Source organism: Eutrigla gurnardus (assembly GCF_963514095.1).
Source record: "Eutrigla gurnardus genome assembly, chromosome: 17".
Lineage (NCBI taxonomy): Eukaryota > Metazoa > Chordata > Actinopteri > Perciformes > Triglidae > Eutrigla > Eutrigla gurnardus.
In genome coordinates, this window is record NC_139928.1 from 19,068,398 (window position 1) to 19,082,858 (window position 14,461).

The 14,461-nt window shown below is 43.9% G+C and overlaps 1 protein-coding gene across 1 annotated transcript in view; it reads left to right on the plus strand.

Moving 5' to 3' along the window:
• Positions 1 to 699: 699 nt before the first annotated feature.
• Positions 700 to 14,461, plus strand: part of macf1a (microtubule actin crosslinking factor 1a) — a 180,027-nt gene continuing 166,265 nt past the window's right edge. Inside the window, exons 1-2 of the mRNA XM_084032230.1 lie at positions 700 to 836; positions 6,772 to 7,006. Coding sequence (XP_083888356.1) covers positions 6,784 to 7,006 — 223 coding nt within the window. The 5' untranslated portion in view covers positions 700 to 836; positions 6,772 to 6,783. The remainder of the gene's footprint in view (positions 837 to 6,771; positions 7,007 to 14,461) is intronic.

A 14,461-nucleotide genomic window follows, 5' to 3' on the forward strand; every position in this document is an offset into this window, starting at 1 on the left:
TAGCTACTCCCTCTCTTCCTCCAGCTGTTTGGAGAGGGTGGAGGGGGTGGTGTGTGTGTGTGTGTGTGTGTGTGTGTGTGTGTGTGTAGGGATTATAAAAGCCCAGATTAATACTATCTCATGTGATTTAAAACCACTGTTTCTTCTGTGTAATCCTGCAATATATGTCAATGAGTAGCAGCTGCAAGTATGCCAACGTGAACGCCCTTTTTGGGACCTTTCCTCCCTAAATTGTGAGAAAGTGTGTGTGTGTGTGTGTGTGTGTGTGTGTGTGTGTGTGTGTGTGTGTGTGTGTGTGTGTGTTTGTGTGTGTTTCTCTCTGGGTTCAGCGGTGCTGCCGAGTCCATTGATGACGTAAGAGTAGCTACAACCGAAATTTCAATTTCCGCGACATTTAACAATCTCAATAGAGATGGGATGGGTGTGAAAACAGCCTATTGGGGAGAGAGAGGGGGAGAGAGAGAGAGAGAGAGAGAGAGAGAGAGAGAGAGAGAGAGAGGGAGGAGGAGGAGGGCTGGTGGGGGTTGCTGAGCGAGGAGAAGGGAGAGAGAGAGAGAAACAGAGGGGGAGAGGAGGAGGAACAGGACAGCCATTACCATTCAGGATTACGTTGCTTTGCTTCTCCCCAGCCTCGTCCTCCTCCCTCCCGGCTGTTCCGGAGGAAAACGTGGTGACATAAAAACCCTGACCGGCGGAGAGGGGGAAAAAACGGTCCGACCTTTTTAGACCCATCCTTCCACCCGAGGAGGAGGAGGAGGAGCGGGAGCAGCGGCGGCAGCATCCCCGGCCTCCCTCGCCCCGTGCTCGGATCCCAGGACCGCTGCTGCCCGGTGAAGGTAAGCGGCTCCGGAGTTCCGCCTGTTCTCAACTGTGCGCGTGCACGTGTCGAGCCCGCGCGGGTGATATTATAGCCTTATAACACATTCTTAGAAACCAACACACACAATTAATTACATCACTATTATGACCGATGTGTAGCTGAATGGTAAGGTGTCGATGCCCGTCACGTGACCATGATCGATAACGTGTTGATCCATTGATGTGGTGATGGTTGTTTTGCGTGGAAGAGGAGCTCGTGATGTGTGTGCATGGAGGGCTGGGACTACAGCAGCGGACCGGCCGGAGGATTTGCGGGTCGTGAGGAGACCAACGACACCCAGCAGCGCTTCGGCTGCAGCGACAACCACACATGGAACCACGTAATTAGTTGGTGTGATCCATCCGAGGCCGGAGCCGGACAAAGAGCCCCCCGTGCTTCCAGCCTGCTCCTGCTCCGCTTGGTCTCCATGTCTGATGTCCATTCATGCAGACACACATCCACAGATCCAGCGGGGATGAAAGGAAGGCTGAAAGGCATGCGTGCAAAAAACGATGACATGAAACTGCAGCTGGTTTTATGTGCACAAACACCCATTTATGAGAGAGTGCTTTTATCGATCTGTGCATTCTCATCTCCACACCTCTACCTCACACCTGCTGTATGGATCCCAAATGGACTCCACCACCGCAGGCTGTCTGTCTGTCTGGCTGTGCAGTCAGAGACACAGAAAATAAAAAAATCAAGATGCAGGGCTCCCCTCCTGCCGCTTCGTAGCAGATGGTCAAATGTGCATCTCCCTCCGGCCGTATGTTGGACCTTCGACATGCAGGCTGATCTGTGAGGCACAAAGAGACTTATCCATAATTCATTTCCATTTTATTCAGGCGGATTTCTATGATTCAGTTGGTCTCTTCCAACTATTTCTTCCCCTGCACGGATACAGACACACCCCCTTACTACTGTGTGTCATAGTGGTGGAAAGCACCAATATGTCTCCGATGCAGGGGATGCAAGAGTGCACTATTAGTCTGTGACATCACAAGTATATGACTTTTAACTGTTAAACTGTTCAATCAATACTGTGTGAAACATAGTAAGGCACCACTGGAGCCTAAATTATTGTTTTTTTCCAACCAACAGCCCCAAATCCAAATATAACAGACCCTGAAACCAGATTTTTGTTGGTTTGTGAGCCCTTAAGTAACATAAATTGTGATCAGTTCAATGAAAGTGAATTATTAGATGCCTAAAGAGATGAAAATATCCAGATTTCAACGGACCAAATCCAAGTTGGCAACAGCCAAGATGAAGTGGAGGCTTCAACATTGTAGAAATCATACTTTTTTTTGGTGAAGCGCTTGACTGACAGCTCCATCCTCCCCCTCTCTGTCAGTCTGTCTGTCAGTCTGTCTGTCTGTCTGTCTGTCTGTCTGTCTGTCTGTCTAGCCAGCGGTCTCTGGTGGTTTGCTCTCCCTGCGGCTCTTTGGTATTCACACTGCATCGTATCGTGAGTGCAAGAAGAAAAAACCCAGAGACAAAGAGAAACAGATTTCTTAGCTCCTCAGTTTAGTTCTTAATGATGCTCGTAACGACGTGGCACTAAATATTGATCAGCGTGTGAAAGACGGCAGAGCAGAGCCTCCATGCTGCTCTTCTTTCTCCTTTTTATTTCTCTGTTTCATCTTCACTTTTCTTTCTGTTTCAGTCTTCTCGCTCGCCTCTCCTTCCTTCACTGTCTTTAATCAACTGTGTGTCCAGTCATGCTGAGTAGTAGGCTACGGTATCGTTGGCCCGTCCAGTGTGTCTTAGTGTTTGTGTATGAGAGTGTCTTCATGTGTATTAATGTAGGTGTGTGGGAGTGCATGTGTGTGATCCAGTCGTCAGTGTGTTACTCATCATTACTGGAGGCTGCTTCATTCATTCTTATCTACACTTTAAATAACTGATGCAACAAGTGTGCTTTCCATATTTTAATAAGTTTAGAGGAAGATCAGATGTCAAAGAGAAACATATACATATAGTATGAGATTTCTCCATTGTCTATAGCCAATATGAGATGAGTGAGTGTGGATCTGTGTGTGGATCAGGTGTGTTTTCTGCTCAGGTAGCTCTATGATACGGAGGGTTAGTGTCTGTCTGTTGAGCCTGTCTGTGAAACTCCCTCTGCAGCTGTTGGAGCGTTGCTGCTGCTCTGGTATGAAACGAAGATGAGCAGCGGCGTTACAACGTTACAACGTTTAAATGTTACAATGTTACAAAGTTACAACGTTACAACGTTACAAAGTTACAACGTTACAACGTTACAATGTTACAAAGTTACAAAGTTACAAAGTTACAATGTTACAAAGTTACAATGTTACAACGTTACAATGTTACAATGTTACAACGTTACAAAGTTACAACGTTACAACGTTACAAAGTTACAACGTTACAAAGTTACAACGTTACAATGTTACAACGTTACAATGTTACAACGTACAACGTTACAAAGTTACAACGTTACAACGTTACAAAGTTACAACGTTACAACGTTACAAAGTTACAACGTTACAACGTTACAAAGTTACAACGTTACAACGTTACAACGAAACAACGGTACAAAGTTACAACGTTACAATGTTACAAAGTTACAACGTTACAACGTTACAAAGTTACAACGTTACAAAGTTACAACGATACAACGTTACAAAGTTACAACGTTACAACGTTACAAAGTTACAACGTTACAACGTTACAATGTTACAACGTTACAACGTTACAATGTTACAACGTTACAACGTTACAAAGTTACAACGTTACAACGTTACAACGTTACAAAGTTACAACGTTACAAAGTTACAACGTTACAATGTTACAAAGTTACAACGTTACAACGTTACAATGTTACAACGTTACAATGTTACAACCTTACTCTGCAAACGCTGCTTTTCTCTCTCGGACTCCACCGGACCTTTTTTCTTTTCCTTTTACTCTCCTTGCTGTTACCTCTGTCTGTCTCCCTCTCTCTGCTTCATGTCTCTCCTGTCTTTGCTCTTCAACACACACACACACACACACACACACACACACACACACACACACACACACACACACACACACACACACACACACACAATCACACACACACACACACACACACACACACACACACACACACACACACACGCTACTCAGGCTAAACTGTGGGAACAGGCGGAGTCCATGTAAATCCTGGTGCTATAAATCAGGCCAGTCAAGCATCCAAAATGTGTGTGTGTGCGTGTGTGTAATATAATTGAAAATGAAGTGAAAATAAAAAATAACTGCCCGGTTGAATCTAATAAAAAAGGTTGCCTTCAGAACTTGTGATGAGCATGTGTTAAAGTTTATTATATGAGCAGTTTTTATTAGACTAAAAAGCAATAGAGCAGCCAGAACTGAACTCATTAGTCATCATGAGTCAGGTTCTGGAGTCTGGTAGCATCTATAGATCTATAGATCTAGATAGTATAGATTAAACTAGAAAGTAATAATTAACTGAGCAGATAATACAAATAATTGGCCTTTACTTAAAGTCCCCCGGGCTGAAACTCTGCTACGAGATAACTTGTGATTTTCCACTCTGTTTTAATCTTTTATTGACGATACAACAAACAACAATCAATAGTTGAATCAATAATGAAAGTGATCATTGCAGTCGTCGGAACATAAAGAAGCGGTGAGCAAAGTAAGTGATGTGAGTGAAAACGCCTCCGCGAGGGTCTCATCAGACAGGAAGTGACCTCACTCTTTCTCACACGCTGCTCCTCCAGTGTTCCTGCTGGAAGGTTCTTCTTGTCCTTCATCGTCTTCCTCGTCTTCCTCTTCAAAGATCTCCTTTTTTGTCCTGACATAGCTCTAATGACACGGTGCGGCTTTGAAGCCTCCATTCTGGCTCTATTTATAAAACCGCTAGTTGCAGTGGCACTGACTCAGTGTCAGCAAGCAGCAGGGAGACTGACTTCACACACACACACACACACACACACACTCACACACACACACACACACACACACACACACACACACACACCAGAGAAACGAAGAGAATGCTGGGAAGGCTTTACCTCTTCCTAGCAGCGTTGCCGTGGATACAGGGATTCAGGAAGTGGGGCTCTGCCAGCGGTCTATGGGGCCGGCAGCAGCAGCAGCAGCAGCAGGAGGAGGAGGTGGAGGAGGAGGAGGAGGAGGAGGAGGAGGATTTTTGGCAGCACTATCCCAGATGGAAAACCCAGCCGTTGTGCTGGACTCACACATCGCACACAGAAACATTCCCACCCTGTGACCAACCGCTCCGGTCGCTCCACAGTTCAGTCAGCTGAACTCAGATCTGCTCTTTGGCAGCCAGCGGACGTCAGTGTGAAGTTCTCACAGTTTGAGGGGTTAAGACTGTTTGTGAGGTTAAAGCGACGGTTTGTGTGACGGCTGGATTTCTTCTAAAAGACTTTGTCTCCTTTTTAAGGAAGCAGTGGTAAATATCTTAGAATAATAGATTACTCCAAATACTGAATGTTGGATTCACTTTGAATCTGAATAGTCAGATTAACGATGGCTGGATTCCATTTAGCTGCTCCAGTTTCAGGATCCTGGTATTGTGTGTATTTGGTTCACGGAGAATGTGAGTCAAAATGTTGAAACGTGAAAATAGCCTGTTTAAGAAAATCAACATACATTAAAATAGATTTTTAATAAACTCTCAACCGGTTGAATGAGAGATAGATGTCTTAAAACAATCTACTTTTTTAAAGAAATGAGCATTTAGCTCAATACACACTGGAGGCTAAAAATACATTTCAGGCTGTTCACAGTCTGTGAGCTGGATTCAAACTCATGAAAACCAGCAACAGACGCTCACTCATCTGTGACTCCCTGTGGAGCTGGAATATAAGAGCCAATGATGGTCAATTCATTCTCTCAGGACGGGTATTGATCTGGTGAGCCGGTGACGGACAGATCAGTGCATCAGCTCCCCAGAGTACACACACACACACACACACACACACACACACACACACACACACACACACACACACACACACACACACAATCATGTACTTCTATCTCTGTGAGGACATAACGCCTTACCCTAACGTAAACCTAATACCAGGTTCAGGGTTTTGAAGTTCTGTCCCAAAGTGATGGCTGGTCAAAGTGTCCTCACTTTCCGAAAATGTCAAGGTCCCCATAAAGATGGCTTTACAAGTCCACACACAGTTTTCTTCAGTATTATATAAAGGTATTGAATTTAACCCTCATATCAGAGAGAAGTCAGAGAGAAGAGAAAGAAGCAGAAAAGACAACAAAGAGAAAGAAGAGAGAAAAAGTGAGATGAAGAAAGAGGAAAAAAAGCTCCCTTCTGTCTTTACGGCCTGTTGACTTTTCTTTGAATATAGAAACTTAGATGAGCTTTGAAATCACATCTCTCTAGTCTTTTCTCCTTGTCTTTTGAATAGATGCTGTTAAGAAATTCCCTCCCTTTTCCAACCCACAGTGACATCATCCATGTCACTGAATCAGCTGCAAGGAGTCAAACAGACATTTACACACAATACAACAAAATAAAGAACCAGAGACACACAGCCTTTATCTAAATATGTTCATATATCAGAGTGTTCCTTTGGTCCTCTGGTTGAATCAGTATTCAGTCTCATCATCTCTACTGTTCCTCTTATAAACTCAGTCTAGACGCGATGACTAATGCAGCCTAGTTATGTCCCTCCTCTTCATCACTGCATTATTACTGTTGTTATATAGAAACGTTACATCATTCATGACCCCTGCGTGATCACGCTGTACGCCGATGAATTATACAGTGCCTCTACTTTTCCAACAATTCTTCTTTTCTCTTCCCTTCTTCTGACCTCCTTTCTCCCCCCCTCCCCCACCGCCCTCCATCCCTCCCTTCCTCTTCCTCATCCCTCTCCTCCCAGCAGCCCTGAAGTGAGATGGAGTCGTCGGACGACGACACTCTGAGCGAGCGCTCCTGCGTCAGCGAGCCGTCCTTCCGTAGCGAGCGGTCAGGGGGGTCGTTGTCCCCGTGTCCCTCGGGACCCGTGGGGCCGCCGGGAGACACGTTGCCGTGGAACCTGTCCAAACACGAGAGGAGGAAGAGGAAGAGCCAGGACTCGGTGCTGGACCCGGCGGAGAGGGCGGTGGTTCGCGTCGCAGGTAAGGGCAACCGTCCGTCTTAAAGATACAGTGCAGGGTGCCTTTGAGCAAGGCATCTGCTGAGTTGGTCCCCTCACACTGACTCTCACTCACAGTCGAAGTGTTGGTGGACTTTCATTCATCCAAAAAGATCACAGACAGAGTCTGAATCTGCATCAGGAGGCAGCAGAGATGTTACAACCGTTGCTTCCATCAAAGAGTCGGTGAGATTTACAACAGAGGAGAGACATTCAGGTAGCTGAGCTTGTGATGAGCTATCAGAGAGTCACAGAGGCTCAGAAGTTCATAGGGAATCTTGTATTGGGGAGTCCTCTCCTTTGCATGCTGACGTGTTCTTGGCTTCTCGTGTTCGATGGCGGCGCTTCCTCCTGGCTGTGATTAAACGCACACATCCTTGGGGGAAAAAGGCCCCATTTCCTGAAAAATCCACGGTCAGTAAATGTCACAGAGATGGGAGGAAAATCTGGTTGTGATCTCTTACATTTATGTTGAACCCTGAGGTGGTTTTATTTTCTTCATCCTTCCACTCAGATGTGAAAGCTGAAGGTTAGAGACAACGTTTTAAAACCTCTCTCTCTCTCTCTGTCTCTCTCTCTCTCCCTCTTCCTCCTCTTCCTCCTCCTCCTCCTCCTCCTCCTCGCTGTAACTGAAGATGGAGGAGAATTGTAGGTTACTCAGTTCTCAGGGATTCCCCGCTCACGTGATGACACACTGGTAGCAGCTGAACGCTTCCCCTCTTTAAGTGGATGGAACTTTGATCATCATGATAATAGGAAGGGAAAGAAAATAAAAAATATAAATAATTCAAACAAAATAGAATATATATATTAGTAGTTTTCTTTTTAATATGCTGCTCTACCTCTACATCAGATACAATAAGATGCTTAGTTACATCAAACCAACAACCCTGTAGGGTTAAATTTGTCCTTACAGTATCATGCCTTCCTAACTCTCCCTGTCTTCAGGGCGTTGTAAGGAGACCTTCTCGTCTCGTGCTTCATCCTTTTTTTTTTAGCCTTTTTTATGTGAGAAATAAACTGGTATAAACTGGCCGCGCTTGTTATAATTCCAGAGACGTTGTAAAAGCCAGTGGCTTGGGAGGTGATGGGTGTCGGGACTACTTTATAGACATGGGACAGCATGTAGGTCAGGGACAGGCTGAAGGGTGATGACGCCTAGATCATCCTTTGTACGTGCATGTTAATGCTCTATAGTGGACATATGTGGAGAAAAGATGTATTTCCTGGAAACAGCACTACCAGACCTCCAGCCTTGATGTTTTAGAAGAGAAGCTTGTGTTTCTGAGCAGGATTTCACAGCAGAACGTTAGCGTGAAGAAGTGCTGTAAGTGTTTTTGTTTTGGCATGAAGAGAATGTGTGTTACTCTCGAGCTCAAAGCGAGGGAGGAAAACGTGAAATCAGCTAAATTAGACATTACATGTTGATGCAAGAAAACCAGAGAAGTATGTGTGTGTATTTCTGAGACTGTGTCACATGCACACACACACAGTTTAAAGTGGGCTAAAAATGGAGAATGAGAAAGAGATCAAATGCAGCTTGTGATTAAAAAACAGTGAAAGGCGTACTGTAATGTGAAACAAAGCTGATCTCTTCCAGAGGAGAGAAAACGTATCTACAACCTCAACAAGATTAAAATCATCTAATCATATACCTCAAAATACTATGTAATCACCCATATGTTAAAGTCACTCACTGCTTCAGTGTTTTACATTACTTTCTTCATAACTCAACATTTAAAACATCCAACAGCAGCTTCGTCCTAACGAACTTTAACATGTTTCCCCGACACCAACACGTGATGTATTTGCTGTTTTACACGTGAAGGACTAATTACAACCAGATCCGAGCAGATGTGGAATCAGTTAAAGACGGTCGGCGTCGTCACTTTGATGTCCTTTAACGTCCATTAAATTAAGATGAGGAAGTAAACGTCTCTTCAAACCAGGAATGCAACACACAGAGTGTGTCTGGTTTTCTGTCACGGCTGCTGGCAGAATGTGAGAAGGTAAATACAAGTGATCTCATATGACATGAATGAACGCTCTATGAGGCTAAACGGCTCAACTTTTCCACTCCTCTTCTCATGCCTGTCGGATGAACATGTGACAGAAGAGACGGTTAGACAGGGAGGATTCCTGGCAGCACCTTTGGGCTGAGTCGGCGAGTCGGACTCGTTTGTGATCATCAGGCTGTGGCGGCAGCAGGTAGCGGCCGAGCTGCGGACAACACCTCACTGACACCGTCACTACTCTGCAGTGTGAAACCATCTTTGTTCGAGTCTACGTCTCATTATCTTCCAAAGATTAAATATGGAAAACTCAACAGGTGGCACTTAGAAAAGAGGTGTAAATTTGAATTTCATGTGAGTAAAACACAAATACTGATGTTGTGCTTCCCTTGTAAATTCATAAATGAATGAATTCTCTTCAGGCGTTTAGACACTAAACCATCAAGAGGAAGCAGGAGCGATGCTCCCAAATGTCCTCTGTATGATCCAGCGGGTAGCATCCAGTATTTCCCAGGCGTGTCTGGTGCTCACTCTGGCGTGAAGGCTTTTGTGATGATATTACATTTTACATAATATGGACTATGTGTTTACATTGACCTCAATTTCCATTCGGGCCGAGGCTGGAATGTGGAAAATGAATACATTAGGCTGCTTGTGCAGAGTTTACCAGAAATATGTGTGACGGGTGTTTTTCTTCTGAGCTTATTTGTAGAAAGTACTGAAATAAATGTAAGAGGAAGGAAAGGTTGCTCTACAGAAGAGAGTTGTTGAGAGAGAGAGCAAACACGAGGAGCTTTGTGAACATGAATTCACACCCAGAGAGGATAAAGAGACGCTGCTGTACTGGACTCTGTTATCCAGCCTCTCTGGATGTGAATGTCAATGAAACCTCCGACAGCTGCTCGTTGTTTTGTTGATGCTAATGAGACTTTTTAGGATTTACCAACATTAGTGCCAATACTGGCAACAAATGTGTGTTTCATGATCGACAGATAAAATGTTCATTTAGAGGAGTATGAATGAAGAAATGTATCGGTTTTACAAACGCACACAACAGCTGTTATTAATATCACTATTCTGCATTAGGGTTTAATTGCAGATTGTGATAAAAAATGAGTTGATGGTGAATTTTCATTCATAAAAAATCTGTCTAGATCACCATCATGTTAGAAAGGTGATCAAATTAAATGCATCCATTATTTTTTATTGGTCCTTTAAGAGCTTCACTAAAAAAGATGTGCTGAAAATGTGTAATTTAACTGATGTAACAAACATTCAGTTTTAAAAGCAAAACCATGATGTTTCACTAAACCTAATCAAGGAGTTTGTTGCCTAAACATAACCAAGTTGTTTGTTTTGTCTCAATTTACAACGTCAACCCCGTGTGTAAAGATAGAATCTGGAAATGAACACGTTTCCCTTGAAACATAAGGAGGGTTTAGTTGTATGGGAGTGTCGACTAATAACTCTCACGATCTGTAAAGACGTAGAACATAAAGCATGTAAAGATCTGTAATCTCTAAACTCTCATTACTGCATATTTCTGTGCGTATATATTTCGGTTGGTTCAGTTTATTCTCAAATGGAGTGTATGATGCACCATATCTGTGTGTGTGTGTGTGTGTGTGTATGTGTGTGTGTGTGTGTGTGTCTGACTGCAGCAGTGATCGTTTATGCACGTGAACATCAGGACCCCAGACGTCGGTGCCTGCATGTAACTTAGGCGTCCAACGCGCCGCCTGCTGCTGCTGCTGCTTCCACATTTCTTTCCCTGCAGGCGGCTGAATGGGAAGCCCGGGCTGTTCCAGCATGTTGCCATGGTGACATGGTCTCCTCTGTTTCCATGGTTAGAAAAGACGAGGAGAAGCAATGGTGGCGGGGGTTAGAGAGACTGACAGGGAATATAAAAGGAGGGCAAAACAAATAGTGAAAGGGAGGGAGAGAGTGTCCGAATTTCAATTTGGAAGGGGGGGAAAACAGGAGGGAGTCGGTAAAAGAAAAGAGGGAGGGAATGATGGAGTTAAAGGTTATGGAGAGAGGAAAGAGAGATGGGGGGGTGTTGATGGAGGGAAAAAGAGGGCAAGGTTCAAAGAGGAGGGGGAAATAAATGATGACTTCTAACTGACGATAAGGATCACTGAAAACAAACCGCAGCAGAGGTTGAAAGGAATCTGAACGGGGTTAAAAAGAAGAAAGATGGGTGTTCGATGTGGAGGAAGAGGGAGGAATTTATCCTGAAAGGCAACTAATAAAATACAGCAATTAGAAGATAAAGTTAGGCAAAGAGAGTGTGTTGAGCTCTAAAGTTTGACGCCAGTTATGATTATTTCATTGCAACATCCAGCAAAGTGTTTAAAGGTCTATGATGTATAAAGAAGTGACGTGTGAGTGCTTTGAAATCACATGGTTCCCTTAATGTTGACGTGTTTTGAATGTTTAACTATGATTGAGTTACTTGTTAAAGCTGAGACTGTAGGGGAAAGGTCAGATTAGTAAGAATCTTATCTAAAATTCTGCGGTCAAATAACACACTAATCCAAATCACGCTCATTTTACAGTAACTTCATTCAATCCGGTTCATTCCTGGTGATTCGGGACACAGAGCTGCTTTATTATTGGCTGTAATTCAAACAAAAATGCAGACGTGGATAATCAGATCACGTGGATAATCGTAGATGGAGGGTCAGAAATGAGAAGACTTAAAGCTCTGCTGCTGAGGCGTTGGTCATGCTGATGTGTTGAGGACTGTTTGTCCTTTTGGCTCTCGGAGCACATTCATTGTGCAGCTGGACGCTGCATGACAGCACACAAGCACACCCTCACATGCATGCATGTGTGCACGCACACTGCAGACAGAGAACAGTGTGAGTGACAGATCGAGGAGGAGACGCCCCAGACTGTCAGCAGCCCTTATTATCCAGCCAGACTTTTACTTCCCTTATTTAGGGTTATTGTGTGTTTGGTAAGGGGTTAAACAATAAAAAGGAAGGACAAAGAAATGGAAGAACATAAAGAGTGAAAAGAAAGTCACTCAGTTTGGTGTAATTATCGGTGTCCACCACTAGGCGGCGATATGATGCCAATGTTTCTGTTTATGGCATTAGATTATACAGGTATAGCTAATAAAAGTGTAACTTTAACTCCAAAGATGAGGTGAACTGGCAGGAAACAGCAGAGCGGGACCAGAGCAGTGGTTTCAAAGTCGTGCAGCCATTCGTGCATCTTTTATCCCACAGAAATCCACATCTGCTTCAACCCTTGTTTCCTGCTCTTCCTGTTCTACTCCCTATTTACAAAAGAATTTTGATTTCTGCTAGAAGCTAACATTATGCTGCACTGTAAAGTCATCTTTTTGTGTCTCCACATGGGATTAAATTACATAATATTTAGACCATTTCAGGCTGAATGATTGGCTTTGACCTCTGGATGATCGCATGCTGAGATGAACCTCTGATGACTGTGTTTCACACAGTAGCTCGGACTCACTCGGCTTGTGGCAGGAAGTTAATTCTTTTCAATGGTTGCCTATTTTTATTATCTGGTATGGTTTTGGCCAAGAATGGGTCTGTGATTGCATTTCTTCTGCACTCGTCGTGGGTCCAAGGATGGAAAATCTCAATGAAAGATCTGTGTGTTTATTGGCTCTTGGAGTTGAATTATGTTCACCACAGTTGTCTGTAATGTAGATTAGCCTTTAGATGGCAGTGTGCCCTCATTCAATCACTTCAGTCATCCACAGCCAAATCATGAAATGTATTCGTCTCTTGTTATATTTAAAGGTTACTTACTTTACTGTTATTTGCCATTGTTTTTTTTCTGACGTTGCAATGGAAACCAATAGAAAATACTATTTTATCATAGTATAAAAATGATCACTCAGAATGTATATGTATTTATTTCAAAGGGAATGTAACTAAGTATTTACAGTAAGGTATTTTACTTTAGTATTTCCATTTAATTTGACTTTATCCTTTTACTCAGCTATATTCTTGAGGCAAATCTGGTACTTTTTACTCCACTAAATAATTAATACAATAAATAAATTCCACTTTATTATTAGGCCCACAGTCTTAAGCCGTATAAAAGTAATTAAAATATGCTCCATCTTACCAGCTGCAACATTAAAAAGTGATGAACACATTGATGCATCCATATAGTCCAGTGATGAATTCTTTGAGTAGAACTACTTTTACTTTTGGTACTTGAGTAGGATTTTGGATGCAGGACTTTCACTAGTTACAGAATATTTCTACACTGTTGTAGCAAGTAAAATATCTGAATACTTCTACCATGTCTACCATTACTACACATTTGGTATGTTTATCCCCTAATGTACTGTTATGTACCACCTGTATTTAGTAATGTAAAGAGTTAAGCCATTATGATCAGGAATATTGTCACAATTAACACTAATTATTAAAAAAAATCGATATTTGACATCATCCTTCCCTAAAAAAAATCCTTGTATGTGGCAGTTAATTAGATCCGCCATCTTGCATTCCCCATCGTTCGTCCACTTCTTCTACACCTGCTTCTTTGACGGAATGGCTCACACGATAGTTTAACGTTTTCCTCAAGGACTACAGTTATTTAAGAAACAACACAAATACGAATACTTCCTTCTTTCACGAGAAGAATGATGATTTTCTACTTCTGGAGGTGAGAACTTGATTTCCAACCGCCAACTTCGGCGAACGTTGTCGTCGTTAACCACCGGAAGTGATGACAGTGCAAGTAATTTATCCGACAATTACAGGTGTAGTTAATTAGTTTGACAGTAGAATACAATTGTATATTTATGTTAGTATATTTTGGCCTGCCCTGGGGTGTCGTGGTTTCTGTCACCGAGCCGTGCCCACCGTCTGGGGGCGCTACAGCTCCATTTTCCAGCGGTAGCCATGTAAGCTAGCTAGCTAGCCGGCTCTTCTTCTTCTCCTCCTGAAATTCCCTCGCGGCGGCGGCGGCGGAGGTTCCTGGCGTGGCCGGTAGAGAGGGATGGAAGACAGCCACTGAGCTGAGAGCCGAGAAACCCGAGCACAAGAGGGAAGCAGAGAGAGGGAGAGAAACGGACACATTCAGACGGAGGCACCGAGACCGCATAGCCACGGATCGAAGCGGCCATTTACGGCTGGGAAGCGCGCCGGGAGCACGGAGCGGCTCGCCTCGGATCCACAGGACGCAGACACCGCCTGGGATAGGAAGTCCCGAGGAGTCCGGATACGGTTTCGCCGGGAGCTCCGCCGATTTAGGGGGGTGACGGAAACAGACACACTACCCCCCTCCCCTCTACGGACCGTCATCTGCGGGGGGTGTAAGGATCGACTCCCTCCCTTCGCACACAGGAGGCTCAAAAAGCAGCAGTCGCCGGGTGGAAGCCGATATTCAAGGAGGGACTAGTCGGAGACGTAACACCGGGGTGATGCGAC